This window comes from Dendropsophus ebraccatus, chromosome 8 (assembly GCF_027789765.1).
Source record: "Dendropsophus ebraccatus isolate aDenEbr1 chromosome 8, aDenEbr1.pat, whole genome shotgun sequence".
In the NCBI taxonomy this organism is placed as follows: domain Eukaryota; kingdom Metazoa; phylum Chordata; class Amphibia; order Anura; family Hylidae; genus Dendropsophus; species Dendropsophus ebraccatus.
The window spans coordinates 95,393,190-95,411,996 of record NC_091461.1 but is presented as its reverse complement, the minus strand read 5'-3'; the positions used below and the strand labels follow the sequence as shown (position 1 = coordinate 95,411,996).

Sequence of the window (18,807 nt, the reverse complement as noted above, 5' to 3'; positions counted from 1 at the left end):
AGTCATTGGCTGTATCCATGTTTTCCAGACAACCTTAGAGCTTTATCCAAGTTCAGCAGCCCCCGCTAATCAAATGCCGAACGTTCGGGTTCGGATCGACTCGAATTCGAACCCGGTTTGTTCATCTCTAGTTATAATACAAATGATCCAGGAACACTGCAGGCAGTAAATAAGTGTGATGGATAAACTACCTATATAACAAGACCCAAAGGTTGTTTGTTGCCCTCCACACAGTCCGTGACTATTTTGTTTAAAAAAAAACTAATGTGGTCATTGAGGGCATTATAACCATTACATGTGCTTTACAGCGAATCTGTTAACTCTATATCATTCTCAGAGGTGACAGGAAGCTAGAACAAATGACACCTGTCTCTTAGCTGAGGGCCGTTTGCAAAGTTATAAAATCATGTTTTCCTTCAAAGTTTGAGCGTCATAAATGCGGTGCTGAGCTGCAGCATGCACGCCTCCTGCCTCCTCCATCCATCACTGCTCTGTGCGATTAAAGGGTACCTATCACTTTGTCAGTGCAGCAGGATATGCTGTGAAAATGCAGACAGGTAGGTCGTCTCTCCTGATGCGACCAAGGCACAGGAAGCACTATAGACTGTATTGAAATGCACTTACCGTACATCGCTCGCAGCAGGGGACAACCAAGCTGTCTGCATTTTCACAGCATACCCTAGCACAGATACCCTTTAATATAAAAGTCCTAATGCTGGAAGCCAAACCCTGTAGTCTCTTTCTCAGCTACCTGCTTATGTCTGCAGCTATGAGCATCATATAGAACTGATACATTCCCTTTAAGGAAAATTTGACCACCCTCAAAATTTCTGCAGTGTATTTATTTTTCAGTGTGTGAACATACCCTAGGGGTACTACTGCACATGAATTAGGGGCTGCGGGAAGCGCTGATGATTTACTGCCATCTGCCAGGATGCACCTGGACTTGCTGTTGTGTCAGGTTACAAGCCTAAGTGCAATGCAACAGTTTTGAAGCCAAAAGCTGGTGTGGATCATGATGGGGGAAAAGCATGAGATAGCTATGGCTTCTTTTTCTAGAATCCACTTCTGGTTTTACTTTCACAACGGCACAAAACTTTCACCTTAACATAACCTGCTAACATCCCCATTACTGAGTCCTAAGGGTAGTGTCTTATATAGTGTAAGACATAGCTCTGATGCAACTGAAAACCACATGGACATACTAAACAGTGTGATGTTCTAGTTGTCTGTTAATAGACTTAAAGGGGTTGTCCAGCTAAATTCTTTTTCTTTCAAATCAACTGGATTCGGAAAGTTAAGATAGATTTGTAATTAACTTCTTTTAAGAAGTCTCCAGTCTTCCAGTATTTATCAGCTGCTGTATGTCCTGCAGGAAAAGGTGTATTCTTTCCAGTCTGACACAGTGCTCTCTGCTGCCACCTCTGTCCATGTGAGGAACTGTCCGGAGCAGTAGCAAATGCCCATAGAAAACCTCTCCTGCTCTGGACAGTTCCTGACATGGACAGAGGTGGCAGCAGAGAGCACTGTGTCAAACTGGGAAGAAAACCAGTTCTGAAACCAGTTGATGTAAAAGAAAAAGATTTTCGCTGGATAACCCCTTTAAGCTTTTATGCGCAAAACAGTTACTTATGGCAGACCTCTTCCACATGTTTTGGTCATGCAATGCAATTCAGGGGTATTGGAGGGAGGTGTATGGGGAAATTGGAAAAAGAATGAAAGTGGAAATACCTTATACACCAGTGTTGGCTATCCTGGGGGATGATACGGGTCTAAAAATTGGTAGAGAGGGTCGGAGGAAGATATTAAGGCTACTGTTTTTGGCTCGCTTGATGATTACTCGGAACTGGATAGCCACGGTTCCACCCAATAAAGAAATGTGGGAGGGTTGTGTTAGAAAAATCGAGGGATTTTATGGGTGTTGATGTTGATGTGTAGCAATTGGTGATTATTTGTTTTTGTTTATGTTGGTGTTTTGTTTTTTGTTGTTGTTCTCTTCACTCCACGGCGGGGGGGGGGGGGGGGGGGGGGGGAATAGTTGTTTATTGTATTTGAAGAATTTTTTTCTAATGTGAACTTTTGTATTTTGGAAATGAAAATAATAAAAGAAAAATTTTTGAAATAATAATAATAATAATAAAAAAAAAAAAATAGTTACTTACCTGTAAAATCCTGCAGCCATATACCTATACACCCTATGGCCTTACAATTTTAAAGGTAAACTGGTTTTCAGAGCTGTATGGTCACTGACAATCAATACAAAAGTCTGTATCTTTCTTGCATCTCAGCCATGCGGTTTCCGCTATGTGAGACAGTACCCTCAAAATGACAGAAAGTGATGAACAATGCTTTATTCTCACTTACTTGGCAAAATTGGCGAGATTCTGTATCACCTTGGCTATGAGCGTCAAAGTGCGGGAAGTGCGATCATCAGGATATTCCTGCATCAGGCCAAACAGACTAGGGGACATGATTGATGGGCAGAGGAAGCGGAGAAACAGGGAGGCACTGATCAGCCGCTCACTGATATCTTGCTTGCCCCTATTAATACATTGTTGTTTCCAAGATGCAAAGACTTCTTTTAGCTCCCTGGGAAAAACACTGAAACAAAAGAAGAAAAGCAACGTGTGAAGATTAGACTGGTATACAGTATGTCACTCTGCTGCTCAGGATGGCTGAGGGATGACTACACTACCGACCCTTGTACACAAGCAGATTACAGCAATGAGTATTGCTACATATGCTCCTTTGGCTGATAATCGGCCCATGTAAAAGTATCAGTGGAAGAGCAGACAAACCCCCGATCCCCGGCTGATCGCATCTTTTGTGCAGCTTCAAAACTCATCGCTATCGGCTTCTCTGTGTAAACAGGGCATGTGCCGATGAGAAGCCGATAGTCATAAACTTAAAGTGTCACTGTTGTTTAATTTTTTTTTGCAGAAATCAATAGTACAGGCGATTTTAATAAACTTTGTAATCGGGTTTATAAGCTGAAAAATGCATTTTTATCTTGAAAAAGCAGTTTGAAGCTCCCCCCCATCTCCATAATTTTCTATGGAGAAGGGAGGGGTGGAGGTAGATGAGGCACCAAAACAGGACAACAAAGAGTTAATTTACAGCTACATCACCAGGCTATCTCCTCTGACAGTCAGCACTGACCTCTCTGACCTTCGAATACGGCTTTCATGCAGCTGTGTAATCCTTTGTTCTCTGCTCTCTGCTGCCGACTAATCTCCCTCCTCCCCTCTCCATAGATTACACAGGGATCGACTGATGTAAAAGAGTGGAGATTTCCTGATAATGAGCAGTGATTGAGAAAGAGGAGGAGGGGGGGGGGACCTGGGGAAAGTCTTTTCGAATGCAGATATTTGCCTAATAATAATGGCATATTTGCCTAATAAACCCAATTACAAAGTTTCTTAAAATCGCCTGGACTATTGGTTTCTGCAAAAAAAATAAAACAACAGTGACACTTTAAATAGGCACACAAATGACACAGTAATCGCTCATGCGGCCCGATGTCACTAATTGGTGCTGGCTTTTGTCTTTGCACGGCCCCATATTGGACTGTGTAAAAGGACCATAAGGCACACTGACATGGAATGGGTACCCCATTCACTAGGCCTCAGTGAAATATCTGTTATGGAGTCCCTACCTATACAATAATGCAGCTGGGTCGAATGATCACTACAACATTCGTGCAGACAAATACTGATGACTTTATTGCCTGCTCAAGAGGTTCTCGCTTTTACATGGGCTGATTATTGGCAGTGACGGTTTCTGAACATGTAACATGACCCCTATGGAGACTATACGGGGGTGGGGGAGATATAACTAAAGGTGTATTTGGGCCTTTAGGTATAACTTGCCTTCTCCCTTGGATGGAGCGCTTCTTAGTGAATCCTGCCAAGGAAAAGGGGGCGGGACCTAATATAAGACCGGCGTACTTGTACACCGGTCTTCATAAATCCCAACACCCCCCCCCCATAGTCCTCATCTTTTCATCTCTGGACAATCATTCTTCTAGATGTCCCAAACAGTCAGAAGAAATAACCGCACCCCAGTCCAATCCCTATACAGGAGTAACGTTACTCCTCACTGTTTGGGACATCTAGAAGAATGATTGTCCGAAGAAGAAGAAAAGGGGGAATTCTAGCATGAATGCTTATGACTTCCATTGCCTAAAATTGTTACCAGACACCAAGCAAACCCTACAAAACGCCAACACTTGGACAACATTCAGAACTGTTGGTTTTAATGTATTCTCTCGTGACAATGTGGGTGATGCCATTCTCTGTAGCCCATATAAAAGATGACATTTAGATTTCTCTTCTGCTCAGAATAAAGATCCGTCAATGTAACTGGAAAGGGTGAATAATATTAATGAATAGGTTATATTTGTCCTCTGGATTTATGCTGCAACCGCAGAAAGTGAACACAGTTAGCACAAGGAGTTCTGTGTGCTGCAAACACGTCAAATCATTGTGTCCGGAGAACAAAGGCCGCATTCAGCCTGACATAAAAGGCATTGCCACCATTAGAAGATGGTACTGCCACAATGTGACTGGGCTTGGCATTTGGTCAAACCAACATTTTTTTTATTCTTTAACTTGGTCCGCTATGTTCTGTACATTTTGTGACTACCTGGGTCCCACCATCTGCTAGGAAGCTTCAATATCCAAAGATCTCTAACAGCCTCCAGATAGTTACATAACCTTATGGCACATGCGTCATCTCCCGCTGATGTCAATTTATAAAGAGAACCAGTCATCCTTTTTTTTCTCTTAAAGCGTGACTTTTTAGGATGCGCTATCCTGAGTGTGTACATAAGGAGCAGCACTTAATCTTATTATATATTACTATTCTGCCATTAATATGGCATTTTATATCAGATTTCTGTTGCAATTTATCTTTTACCTGTCTGTCTGTCTGTCTCTCTCTGCAATGTGTGTGTCTTTTCAGGTACCCCCCACCTTCCATGGACTTGTATTGCTTGTAATCTGATCCCTCAGCTGTAACAAGTCGTAATCAGTAACATTGCTAAGCTGATTTTTTTCACAGCGAACTGAAGCTCCAGTTGGTGTAATTTTTTCTTTACTTCCTAGTTTGGGCTTTCCCATGATGCACTTTGTCTTCCGTGATGTCTGACTGACTCTGTAGAACTGTTTGGCTAACAACTTGCTCAGCCAATCAGAACTGAGCAACCTGAGTCATCTGACAAAGGGAGGCTGGCCTAACAGGGCTTAGACCCGCCTCCCTCTTGATGATGTCATTGTCCCAAAATGGCCACCACAGAAAAGCCTGGGGTCAACAGTCATTAGGTAAGAATGAGTTTACTTCACTTTCTAGTGGGGGGTTAAAAGGGGAAAAGATAGGTAAGGGGGGCAGATAGGTGATTGAAGCATATAACAAAGTTATATAACCTTATGGCGAACCTTGACACTCCAGCTGTTGCAAAACTACAATTCCCATCATACCTGGACAGCCAAAGCCATGTATGATGGGAATTGTAGTTTTTCAAAAGCTAGAGAACCAAGGTTTGCCATCACTGGGGTAGAGGCTTAATAACAAAGAAAACGAAGCATTTTAGTCTGTTAAGATATATTACAAAGTTTCTAATATTCCTTTGTACTGTAAATCTATTTAAAGTCTGTATAGACGACAGTGGCAATTTAACCAATGACTTACAGAGGGGGTAAATGTTCATTAAACTCCATCACTTAGAAACCTTAAGACCCAAACTGATGACAGGGGACTTAGTCATCCTTCATGATCAGAGGACCCTCAATGACAACTATTTCAGCTCTGTCTTTCCCATCCAGTCAGTGGAAGAGCACAAGGAACCTCGGCCATCATATAACATAACTGGGGGAAGGGATAGGAACCTTTCCAACATTGTTTTACATTCGACCGTCACAAAGAGGATGAAGGGAAGTAGGGATTAGTGTCAAAGGAAGATAAAAGCCAACGGCAGGGAGTCCCCAATCCGATGACATGGTTCCTGGCCTGCAATGTTTAGTCCTGTCTTCACGTGATGATACCAAAGTCTTCTCAGAAGATACAGAGTGCACAATACCTAAATAACTACACAATGGATGGGTAAGTGGATCAGGTTCGCTCGGCTGATCTGGAAGCTTCTTTGGAATCTAATGGGACCTCATGCATTCACTGCGTAGTAAAGGGGTATTTTAAAGGAGTTTTTAAAACTGGATAAACCCTTTAAGATATACTTCTATCTCTGATGAGTAAACATAACAGTCCATTCACCAGGACACACGAGCTGATGTCTACATTGCAGTTGCCCCGTCACACATAGGACTGCTTTACTCACCAGTAGGAATTGATGATCTTACAGAAAGCCAGTTCACAGCACATCTTCAGGTTACTCTGATGCTCGGCGAGCTCACTGGATGAACACTTACTGGGATCCACCTCGCAGTTCTCGTCTGACTCATACAGGGCCTTGATAAATTCCCCTGGGAGAGGAAACAGGAGACGGAAAACTCAGTGCTAGAAATATACGAAAATAACACTATAAATATAGCAACAACCCTTCTAGTAGAGTAAAGGTACATAGAACCGTCTATACTTACCAAGAGCATCGTGCAGGTATTTTTGCCCCACCAATTTCAGATACTCCTCAATGGCTTTAGTGGCAAGTGTATTCTCCCTGAAGATTAAGACATCATGGTCACCACATCTGTCCACCTCTGACATTACCAGGTCGGTCAGAAAGTCCTATTGGTTAAAAGGAAACAATGATGGTTAGGAGTCGTCACGGACTAAAAGAAAAAAAAAAACATATAACATATAACAACTAGCAGCAATACACATAAACATACACATTATAAAATGATTGTGCATTTTGGATTTCAACAGCCTGATCCCTTTGTTTTTGGAGGGATAACCACTGCCAGCAGCCTACTGCCCCCTCTGCATTCATAACACAAGAACACTGTGAATGGCCTGATCCCATCTTATCTATATAATACAGTATTGGCGTAACATTTTATTGTAATCCAGCCTGTAATGATAAGTAGGAGACTGCTAAAAATGTTCTCTCTGCAGAAGAGGAAGTGTCCGTCCCGGTTCCTCACTTCTTGTTCCATAGAGAACAGTTTTCAGCAGTCTTCTCCTTATCATCGGATTACAATAAAAACAGACACCTGTATCTAATTAGCCAGAGTAAAAACTGCAAAATTTTAGGAAACTTTACCAATAAATCCTTATAAAATATTATTTAAAGCAAGTTTAACATAATTTTTCTTGATTGATGACGCATATCCTTTAGGGCTTAGGCAATGCATAGATCTTTTGTAGCGAGATTTTCCCAATTTATGGAGGGGGGGTGGGGGTGTTACATACCAGTAAGATCCCACTGCTATAAGATTTGGCACATATATAAGGAGGCACACACCTCTTAGTAAATTGGCCACTCTAGTGGCCACCCATGCACATGATTTGACATCTACGTTAGCTAGTAGCTCTGGGTGGTGTAAATTGGCCAAAAGATGCAAAGAATGCCCCTCTGTGTGTTCCCACTGGACAGCAGCCGTATGCTCCAGCCATGATGTCTTCATTCGGCCGTCCCCACTCTGTTGACTAACTAAAACTGCTACAATTTCATCTTGGTATGATCTCATCTTTATATTGACTAAGTGTCTCTAGATTCTCTTTGAGTACAGAACCCGGAGAGAATTATGTGACCCCTGACTTATCAGAGGCGCCCAGAGGAGATGCCATTATGATATGATGTAATGTAAACATAGGAATCCATACAGGTCATTGACTTAGCTGTATATCACATATACAAGCGTATTAACAACTTATAGTAGAGACTAACAGAGAATTACAAGATCGAACCAAGATCCCTGGGTAGTATACATCACTGGTCTAACCGGTGTACAGTACAAGAATGCTGGGGATGCAGTAGTGATGGGGTATATAGGCAAGTCATGATTGTAGCTGGAATAGTGAGGATTAATCGAGTGATTATAAATTTTTTTTTTTTTTTTTTTAAAGCGACTCTGTACCCACAATATGACCTTCCCCCCCCCCCCCCCCAAACCACTTGTACCTTCGGATAGCTGCTTTTAATCCAAGATCTGTCCTGGGGTCCATTTGGCAGGTGATGCAGTTGTTGTCCTAAAAAACAACTTTTAAACTTGCAGCCTTGTGCCAAACTGGCGTGGCCTAGAGTGTCTGTGCATTATTCTGGCACAACCTCTCTGTCCCTCCTCCCCGCCCTCTTCATCATTAGGAATGCTCCAGGCAGGTATTCTCCTATCCATCAGCTGTGAGAACACGGCACATGGGCTGGATTGTTAAGGCACCTGTGCAGTGTTCACTGCAGAGGAATAGGAAAAATGCTGCCAGTGGCATTCCTAATGATGAAGAGGGTGGGGAGGAGGGACGGAGGGGTGGTGCAAAGTTAGGGCACAGATACACTAGGCCACGGCAGTTTGGCACAGGGCTGCAAGTTTAAAAGTTGTTTTTAACGGTGCCTTCACATGTAAAGGTTTGCCAGCGAGATCTGCTGCGGATCTCTGCCCTGTACACTCTATGGGCAGACAAACTTGCAGCGGGATGGATATCCCACTGTGAGTATGTCAGCAGCCCGTCCCGTTAACCCCCCCCCACCGCCAGAGCGTATACTTCACCTGCTGGCCGCTCCATCTTGCTTCGGGGCTCACGGTGTCTTCACATCCTGCTCAGTCAATCAGTTTTAAAGTGACTGTACCACCAGGCCCAGGCTGAAGCACTGGAGGCGGGCCAACCCAGTCTTAGTGGGAAGAAACCCTAGCCCCTCTATGATAGGGTTCCATTGATTCTAATGGAATCACGTCATGGAGGGGCTGGGGTTTCTTCCCACTGGGGGTGGGTCGGCCCGCCTCCAGTGCTTCAGCCTGGGCCTGGTGGTACAGTCACTTTAAATAAGCCTAAAAGGGCATTCACACATTTAAAGCACGGTCCGTACATACAAAAGATTTTCTGCGGAACGCTATGCTGAGCTCCAGAAATTCTGTGATTTCGGTCTGTCGCACATCTTTCATGCATGGACCGCAATCACAGAACATGTGAACGTTACCTTAGGCTTGGTAGGGCTAATCATCAGGAATTAGTTACTTTTTTTTTTAATTTAACTAGTCCTCTCCCATTGGCAAGATATAAGCCTTTATGTTAATAAGCAAATTTGACTCAAGTGCCATGGGGGTGTGGTGTTTCCAAGAGTGGCAGGCACCAAGGTAAGTCCAGCCCATGTCCTCTATATGTACTGGTTGTCAAGTCAAGGGGAAAGTGAGTGCGAGCAAGCCGATGAGTGGGAATTAAGAGGACGTGGGCTGGACTTGCTAAGATTGGGAACACCCCCTGGACACTTGGGCCTCATTTGCATACTAACTGCATATTGCATATAATAAATTATAATAAAAATGTTATATCTTACCAGTGGAATGAACTATCTAGCCATAGGCTTATTTACACCCCTGCATTCCAGCTAAAAGGGCCACTTTATGTACATTGGTCTGGCTATAGTCCTGCCATTATCGTGCTAGTATTAGAAATACAAGTATATCTAAAGAAGTGACCTGTCGCTGGGTGAGGGCGGCATTGTGACACAACACACTGCTTCTCTCCCTCTTTGGTTTCAATCTGTGCACCATTCACACTGCCAGCTCATACCCGATCTCCTGCCACCGCTCACGTGTTCTAACAAACGCCCGTAATGAAGGCCACGTGCACAGACCGCTCACAGAGCAGTTCCTGATAAGTCTACGCTCTGCCCAAAATTGACAAAAATTATGGTGAAATTAAATCTTGGGATGCTGCAGAACAATCGGGTTTTTATGCGATGTTTCTATGAGCAATTACATCTATTCATTGTGTGTCGCAGCAATCTTTATGTAAACTACTGAAAAAAATTGAGTCATTAGGAATTTAGTGGTGAGAAATGTTCTCCCACAGCTCCACAATCTGTAATTCGGGCCCAGCAAACACTTCCCAGGGCTCTCCGAGTGTTAACTCCGCCGCGTCAACACAAGTAATCAGTGTCATAAAAAGCCGTCACAAAGGAATTAATCACCAGGTTAACGGCAGTCGGATAAGAAGTTTTATTTCTTGCTCTTCCTTTTTGCAACATGAACAAAAACATTTAGCGGTATTCATAGAGACAAAGGAAAGTATGAAGAAAGCCTAGGATCATCCGAAAGAACGGCCATTGTAATCCGTGACATTCAGGTGGAGCTGCAGTGAAACCAAGTACTCTACCCCTATAGGTGTCATAGGGAGCAAAGATAGTCACTGGTCTACAGATCCCCAGGTTCTATCATCATGTTGTATTTTGGGGACCCATTAAAGTAATGGCTAAAGAACCTAAACACAGAGACACATTATACAATTCTACCTGCACGTAGCCCCCCAAATAGTAAATGCAGATGACTCAAATGCCCCCCATTAGTGGATATAAGGAATTCAAACTCCTCCTAGTAGTGAGGATATATACTCCTCCTAGTAGTGGATGCATGGGATATATACTCCTCCTAGTAGTGGATGCAGGGGATATATACTCCTAGTAGTGGATGCAGGGGATATATACTCCTAGTAGTGGATGCAGGGGATATATACTCCTCCTAGTAGTGGATGCAGGGGATATATACTCCTAGTAGTGGATGCAGGGGATATATACTCCTAGTAGTGGATGCAGGGGATATATACTCCTCCTAGTAGTGGATGCAGGGGATATATACTCCTAGTAGTGGATGCAGGGGATATATACTCCTAGTAGTGGATGCAGGGGATATATACTCCTCCTAGTAGTGGATGCAGGGGATATATACTCCTAGTAGTGGATGCAGGGGATATATACTCCTCCTAGTAGTGGATGCAGGGGATATATACTCCTCCTAGTAGTGGATGCAGGGGATATATACTCCTAGTAGTGGATGCAGGGGATATATACTCCTCCTAGTAGTGGATGCAGGGGATATATACTCCTAGTAGTGGATGCAGGGGATATATACTCCTCCTAGTAGTGGATGCAGGGGATATATACTCCTCCTAGTAGTGGATGCAGGGGATATATACTCCTCCTAGTAGTGGATGCAGGGGATATATACTCCTAGGAGTGGATGCAGGGGATATATACTCCTAGGAGTGGATGCAGGGGATATATACTCCTAGGAGTGGATGCATGGGATATATACTCCTCCTAGTAGTGGATGCAGGGGATATATACTCCTAGTAGTGGATGCAGGGGATATATACTCCTAGTAGTGGATGCAGGGGATATATACTACTCCTAGTAGTGGATGCAGGGGATATATACTCCTCCTAGTAGTGGATGCAGGGGATATATACTCCTAGTAGTGGATGCATGGGATATATACTCCTCCTAGTAGTGGATGCAGGGGATATATACTCCTAGTAGTGGATGCAGGGGATATATACTCCTAGTAGTGGATGCAGGGGATATATACTACTCCTAGTAGTGGATGCAGGGGATATATACTCCTCCTAGTAGTGGATGCAGGGGATATATACTCCTAGGAGTGGATGCAGGGGATATATACTTCTAGGAGTGGATGCAGGGGATTTATACTACTCCTAGGAGTGGATGCAGGGGATATATACCCCTAGTGGTAGGTGCAAGTAATTTAAAGGGTTTATCCAGTGTTAAGTCTTGTTCCCACATTCCGTCTGTCTGAAGAAAGGATCTTTGAAACATGAAAGCCCATAATTCTAACTATTTTTTGTCGGCAAATGAAGGAATCACTCCTAAAATACTGATCGAAAGTATCTACCACCACATGGATTTTTCTGGCTAACACGGTACCATAGCAATGCCGCATGGGGAGAAACTCCACTGCAGGGCTCCCCCATCCATGCCATCTGTGTGTAACGGGATGTGGGAATAAGCTCTTAGAACAACAGGGCCACTTTCTTACAGAGACAGCTCGATTCTTGTCTCTTGTTCCATTGAAGTAAATGGTGCTTAATTGGAAACCACACCTGAACTGGAGGCAAGAGCAGTGCTTTCCTGGAAGAAAGTGGCCATGATTTTCCAATGCTGCATAACCCCTTTAAATTCCTCCTGGTAGTGAATATACGGGAATCAACTGCACCAACTGCTGGGATCACTATTGGATGTCTCCGTATGGAATGGAGCCACAAGCTCATTGTGTGCACTGACAGGGTTTTCTGTGGCTGCTATTCAATGAATAGCGGCCGCAGAAAACTGACATGTCAGTTTCTTGCGGCGCCGCTAGGGATCCCATCTGGAGTGTATATTATGTGTATACACTCCGGCCAAGATTCCCTCAGGTTTAGCACTACGTAAGTACCGTAGTAATTGTGGCCGTGATCAACAACGGCCGTGATCACTACGGTACTTACGTAGTGTGAACATAGCCTATATATGGAAGAATGAATTATTTTTTCCTTCCTCGTCTTTCTTTTTGTCTTTTAAACCTACACCCCCAGTGCTTTCTGCTCCTCCATCATTTCCACTGATCATTGTCCGCTTTATGACCCTGAAAACGGCCCTCATCTGCTGGGCCCCAAAGCACTTGCTATATCTCCTAACCTGGTGGGGCACATCCTATGCTCAAAATGACAAGTTACTTAGTTGATAGATCTTTTTCTGGAAACAGCGCCACTCTTGCCCAGTGGCCATGTTTAATATTGGAGCTCAACATTGACTCCAGGGAATTGTTGAGCGGCCATACTAAATATAGCCAATGTACAAGGGTGATGCTGTAATAGAAATAATCTAATCTAGAAAAAAACTTTAATAGACCCCAATCGGCTGTTGGGGGTCTAATGTAATGTTGGCAAATATAAGCAAGTGTGGTCGCTTTGCTGATGGAGTCCTTTTTATCTCAGATCAAACAAACCCTTTAAGGCGGATTGAAGGGAGGAAGATTTGCAGGTATAAACAAATAAAGAAATGTCTTACACTGATGCTTTGCGTGTTATCTTGCAGCGGTCGGTACACCAGGGACCTCACCAGCGCAAGGTACAAATATAGCAGTGTGTCTATGGAAACATGGGGCTGAGATAATATGCTCAGCTATTTCAGAGCTGATGTCTCTGAATGTTACCGACTAACAGGAACGCAGCAGAACAGCTTGTGAAATGTGCGATGATGCATCAGGTAACACACCGCTGATGTCATTAGCTTAATGGCGGCCAGTAGACCTGGGTTATTACAGTGTCTGTGGGTAAAGAGACAGTGGTGGTGACAAACACCTAAATTACTGACAAATGGCAGGGACTTATTCAGTAACGTGTTTCGCAGTGATACAGTATGGAACAACAGGAAGGTTATGTAAGAAGAATCTACGTAAATGACAAAATAAGCAATGGATACAAGACATGGTGGTCGGCCTTCTTGTATGCACTTTATTTTTTTGTATTAGTTTTTTTTGTACAGTAAAAAATGCCATATTTATAATCCATATCGGGCTGATGGTAGAATAGCTTGCAGTGCCATACCTGCCATTATATATGCCAGAACCCCAATGGACCTGTTTACAAGACTGGACCAAACGTCTACGGATGTGCCTAACTTTTTGGGTTGTTTCCTAATGATGACAATGAAGGTTGCTCTCAAGTACTAAATCTAAACTGCTACTAGTGTCTATAATACATTATCCACCATTGCCCTCTACTCCTTAAACAAAACCAAATACCCTTACCAATCTACCTAGTTAGACAACCATACATGAGTGATAGTATTGGTTGTCGATCTTTAAAGGGCCTTTTACCCAGACTGATGAGTGGCCAGGAGCGTCGCTACAGATGCTCTTGTGGCTGATAATCAGGTCTGTGTAAAAGTGACAGCGATCGTCCAAAGACGGGGTAACGCCAGATTATCGGCTGATCGTCTGTTTAGAACCTGCTTTAGGCTGGGTTCACACTATGTATATTTCAGTCAGCATTGTGGTCCTCATATTGCAACCAAAACCAGGAGTGGATTAAAAACACAGAAAGGATCTGTTCACACAATGTTGAAATTGAGTGGATGGCCGCCATATAACAGTAAATAACGGCCATTATTTCAATACAACGACCGTTGTTTTAAAATAACAGCAAATATTTGCCATTAAATGGCGGCCATCCACTCAATTTCAACATTGTGTGAACAGATCCTTTCTGTGTTTTTAATCCACTCCTGGTTTTGGTTGCAATATGAGGACCACAATACTGACTGAAATATACGTAGTGTGAACATAGCCTTTAAATGTATCTTTGTGGGCCACACATTTGATGTGCGACCAAGAAAGATAAAGAGAAACTGGACAGCACCGATCTGTATATATAGGGTTCTAGGATATGTATATATCCATGCTATCAGTTTCCAGATCACAAGTAGTCCGCTCTCTCCTTCAGCTGTCAATCATTTGGGACAAGATGGCAGCCTGAAGATACAGCAGTGGCCCCTATGGCCCAGAAATCTCTTGGTCTAAAAGGACCCTCAGAATCCTTTTAAAGGACCGATTGTAACGCCTGGAGTAGTGGATCCACTGGACCGTCACCAGCGATGGCACTAACCTCACCAGGGAGCGGAGTCTAAGGGGCCGCTGGTTTTCACCAGAGCCCACCGCAAGGCGGGATGGACTTGCTGCGGCAGGCGACCCCCAGGTCGCTACCCCTGGCTTGGTTGCTGGTGACGGCAGGCGAGGCGTGGCAGGAGCAGTAGGCAGGAGATCGTGCAGGCAGAGGACAGAAGGCGTGCTCGCAGGTGGCGGACAGGACTCAGGAACAATGGGAAGGCAGCGGGCAAGGATAGGGACAAGGACTAAGGACAGGAACCAGGGACAAGGACTAAGGTCAGGAACAACAGGGAGCTGGGCCAAACGCTATGGGAAGCATGTAGAGGCTCCAACACCAGGGACAGGGCATGCTGGGATTTATAGGGGAGTGATTGGTGCAACTAACCAATTAAGGGCGGACTGGCCCTTTAAATCTGAGACAGCCAGCGAGCGCGCGCCGGCCGGCACAGGCCGAGACAGGAACGGAGGAGAGGTGAGGCGCCCCAGGGGCCGAACTAGCAGCAGCGCCGGGTCCCTACACAAGGCGACCCGGAACGCGGGAAGCCGCCGCGGCCGTGACACCGATATAGGGCCGTGTAAGGACCTAAGCAAGTGCTGATCAGTCGCTAAGACAAAGGAATGATCACGTTATCGTCTGTGCAGCCATTTAAAAATATTGCTATCAGCCTGTGTTTTCCCAGGACAATGTGCAGCACATAGTGATAAAAGATGCGATCAGCCGACAAGTGGACGTTTTCCCGCTCCTCAGCGGATCACTGACACTTTTACAAGGACCGATTATTGTCCAGAGAAGCGTTTTTAGTAACACCCCTTGACGATAATCGGCCTGTGTAAAAGGGCCTTAAGGTGACGCTGACATCCATCTCAGAGGATCTGTTGGGCACCTGCTTTGCATCACCCTGAGCTATTTTGTTTGGTCAAATGAGAGACACCATGTTGTAAAACCAACAATCCCAATTAAAGTCAATGGGATCTCTTGTGCTCCACCACCGTGCCCTGGCTCCACCAGATATATTGTTCTATCATTCTTCTGCTTCACTGCATGGACTGCTCTATAACGTCCTTCCTACTTCTGAGGATGTATAGCGGTATAGGGGAGCAGGGATTATCTTCTCTAGGCTTCACCCTCTAGTTTAGGGTCAACTTTACAGATGAAGCCTGCAGAGCTGAAATACACTAGAAAATACCATATATAAGTTATATAACGCCACAAACACTGATAAACGTCACATACTGAAAAGTTATTTAGCGCTGCCCCTTTAATAAACTTGCAGAGCAGTCCATAGGTGTAATCGGTTTGCCCTCTGCGCACATAAATAAGGGGATGGCCATTATAATCTCCATCAAAGGAAAGTGAAATACTATATGTCGACCCAATAGACATTATAGAAAGCATGCTTGTGTTACCAATCAATAACTCAGAAAGCAGACTATGTATGTGGCTTCTACCAATAACCATCATCTAAGGTAATGGGCATACATCGAAGCCAACATAATGACGATGGACGGCCTCTCAGCTTCTCGCTTCCTCCATTTTAATGTTAAAATATCAATGTAATACATCCATGAGAACAATAAAAGCTACTTATACTGTGACTACGTACAGTCTTGTGGGTGTCCTTGGGCATCAGGATTTCTATACACTGCAAAAACGGATGATAATCAAATTTTGTTTCCAATCGTCTTTATCTTACTAGTAGCGGTCACTTTATCCACACTACTTATTATGGTAAATGGCGGCACCACTAACTCCTATCAGACATATACTGGACATTAGGTGGTATAGGTTATATATTAGGATCCCTTTGTACTATAAAGTGTAGTCACACCAAAAGGACCATTTACTGGTATGTACTGTACTTGTAGGCTATTGACCTACTTGGTGTATCCTGGAAACATTCATCACCAGTTTACCTGGGAGACCTTGAGTGTCTTCAACGGATACCTTATAGGATTAGAGAAACAGGTCTGCTTTCTTCCAGAAACAGCACCACTCATGTCCTCAGTTTGGGTGTAGGTTTTGCAGCTCAGTTCCATTGAAGCAAATGGTGCTGAATTGTAATACCACACATAACCTATAGACAGGGGTGGTGCTGTTTTTGCAAGAAAGTAGCTGTGCTTTTTCTAATCCAAAATAACCCCTTTAAGAAAAAGTGGATGAAATAAGTGCCGTGGGTATATCAAGCTTTCATCAAGACCTGGATATATTCCCAGATAAACTACTACTATGTAAGCTGTCCAGGCCAGAACAGAATGTGATGGTGCATATCAAACGACCACCACATGTGATAATATGTGCGATTCCTAACATATTGTAACTTTAGTTAAAAAAATGACTCCTTATCCCAAAAAAACAGCCCTAAAGTCTTAGGGGCCTATTACACCAAAGATGTCTGACAGATTTTTTTCAGCCAAAGCCAGGAATGAACTATAGAAAACAGGTCATAGAGGAAAGACTGAGATTTCCCCTCTTTTCAAATCCATTTTTGACTTTGGTTGAAAAAATCTGTCAGACATCTTTGGTGTAATAGGTCCCTTGGCCACTAGGTGTCTCCCTTTTTTGCAATCTGCATTCCCCAACCTATTGTCCAGGGATTTCTGTCTCTGGTAATAGGGAGACCCAGGACAAAACATAGTAGGTTGGGGTGGGGTTTAGCATCTGCTATATGCAGAAAAGGTGGAGGTCTGATAAGGATGATCCACAAAAGTAAATCAAAGCTTTTCTCTCATCTCTGACTCCCCATATAAAGCGCAGGGAAGCTGCCCCTTACGTAAACAGCAGTGTACATACTACCATATGTCCACAGTGCTGCCGTGAGCTTCTTATCAGTAGTGTAACCCTTTCACTGCTGCAGTTTCCTGTAATTCTGCTTACAAGGCACCTTGCAAACCCAGTGCATCAATAACACATTCTCTCCACACATGCCATATATAGTGCTGTACTGTGTAAGTCATTTCCCAGCACACTGCAGCCAGTTCAGTGCACTTTCCACACACTATGTCAATGACATAGCAGTAAGGGCTGAGTATTGTGCTGTGATTGGCTAAACTAAGGAAAGATTTGCCTGTGTGAACTCTACAGGCAAACATCTCAGCACTGGTTCTGTCCCTTTAAATGTAGAGAATATGAAATAGCATCATGGAGGGGGGAGTCTCAGGGGCTCAATAACAGCAGTGACAGCACTACAATCACATTGTCACCACTCTGAAGAGTCCATGTAAAAAAAAAACAGGCAGGTTTCAAAACATCTTTAAAGATGACAGCTACAGTAAGTTTGAAAATAAAATCTTTTTTTATGCTGAAAACCGTTCCTTGAAGGATTTGTGAAAACTGCATTATAATGTCTCCATATGCAAACACTGCAAATGAGAAGAAGAAATCATTTGTCTTCCATCGGTACAGTTCCAGTCTGAGCTATTAAAAAGAAAGCCTTGGGATTCTGGTTTTCTATAACTAAAGTTAGTGAACAGCACTTTCAGGCAGCCAGTAAGCTGGCAAAGTCCTTGGGTGCATCACAAGAGGAGTTTCCAGCAGCCAAGGCTTACATAGGGTTCAGAAGGGATGGCAGGAAGGATATCCGGCCTAATATAGAAGGTATTATTTTACTGACGGAGTACAAGAAAAGAATTGGAGCTGATGGCGTCGAAAATTCTAAAGTCAGTTATTTTAAGTTGGACTTCGATAGCCACAAAATCTGTCCTAGGACAAAGAAACTGATATAAGATTCCAAGGATGCCGAGCAGAGAAGATATAGGGGAAAATATAGATAGAAAGGAAAGGAAGGAGGGAAGAAGGGGTGGAGGAAAGGAAGAAGGGAAGGAAGAAGGGGTGGAGGAAAGGATGGTTGGGTGAAAGGATAGGAAGGAAGGAAGAAAGAAAGAAAGAAAGGAAGGTAGGTTGTGTTAAAGAAAACAAGGAAGGAAAGCTTTTATAAAAAAAAAAAAGGAAGAAAGAAAGTAGAGAAGGAATGATAGAAGGAGGGAAAAATCAATAGGAGGAGGGGAATAGACACTGTTAGTACCTTTATTAACTAGTCTATATTCCTATATACAATTTATACTTTCCTTAGCAGTCCTGAAATATAATTCTTAGATTCTAAAAATACCATTGACCCCCCCCCCCCCCACTACAGACAGACCCAAGTATGTAAGATAACTGTATATAAGTGGTAATCCCTTCTTAACCATAATGGCTTATATATCCATGCTTCATAGATGTCTATAGCTTTATGCTAATGCACAGGTATCTTAGGGC

General features: G+C 43.5%; 1 protein-coding gene across 6 annotated transcripts in view; it reads right to left on the bottom strand.

Moving 5' to 3' along the window:
* The window catches only part of RASAL2 (RAS protein activator like 2), a 239,370-nt gene that overhangs the window by 15,428 nt on the left and 205,135 nt on the right, over positions 1-18,807 (bottom strand). For all 6 annotated transcript variants that reach the window (XM_069981110.1, XM_069981111.1, XM_069981112.1 and 3 more), the window contains 3 exons: positions 6,594-6,738; positions 6,332-6,476; positions 2,365-2,601 (listed from right to left, as the gene is read on the bottom strand). In XM_069981110.1, the coding sequence (XP_069837211.1) occupies positions 2,365-2,601; positions 6,332-6,476; positions 6,594-6,738 (527 nt within the window). The remainder of the gene's footprint in view (positions 1-2,364; positions 2,602-6,331; positions 6,477-6,593; positions 6,739-18,807) is intronic.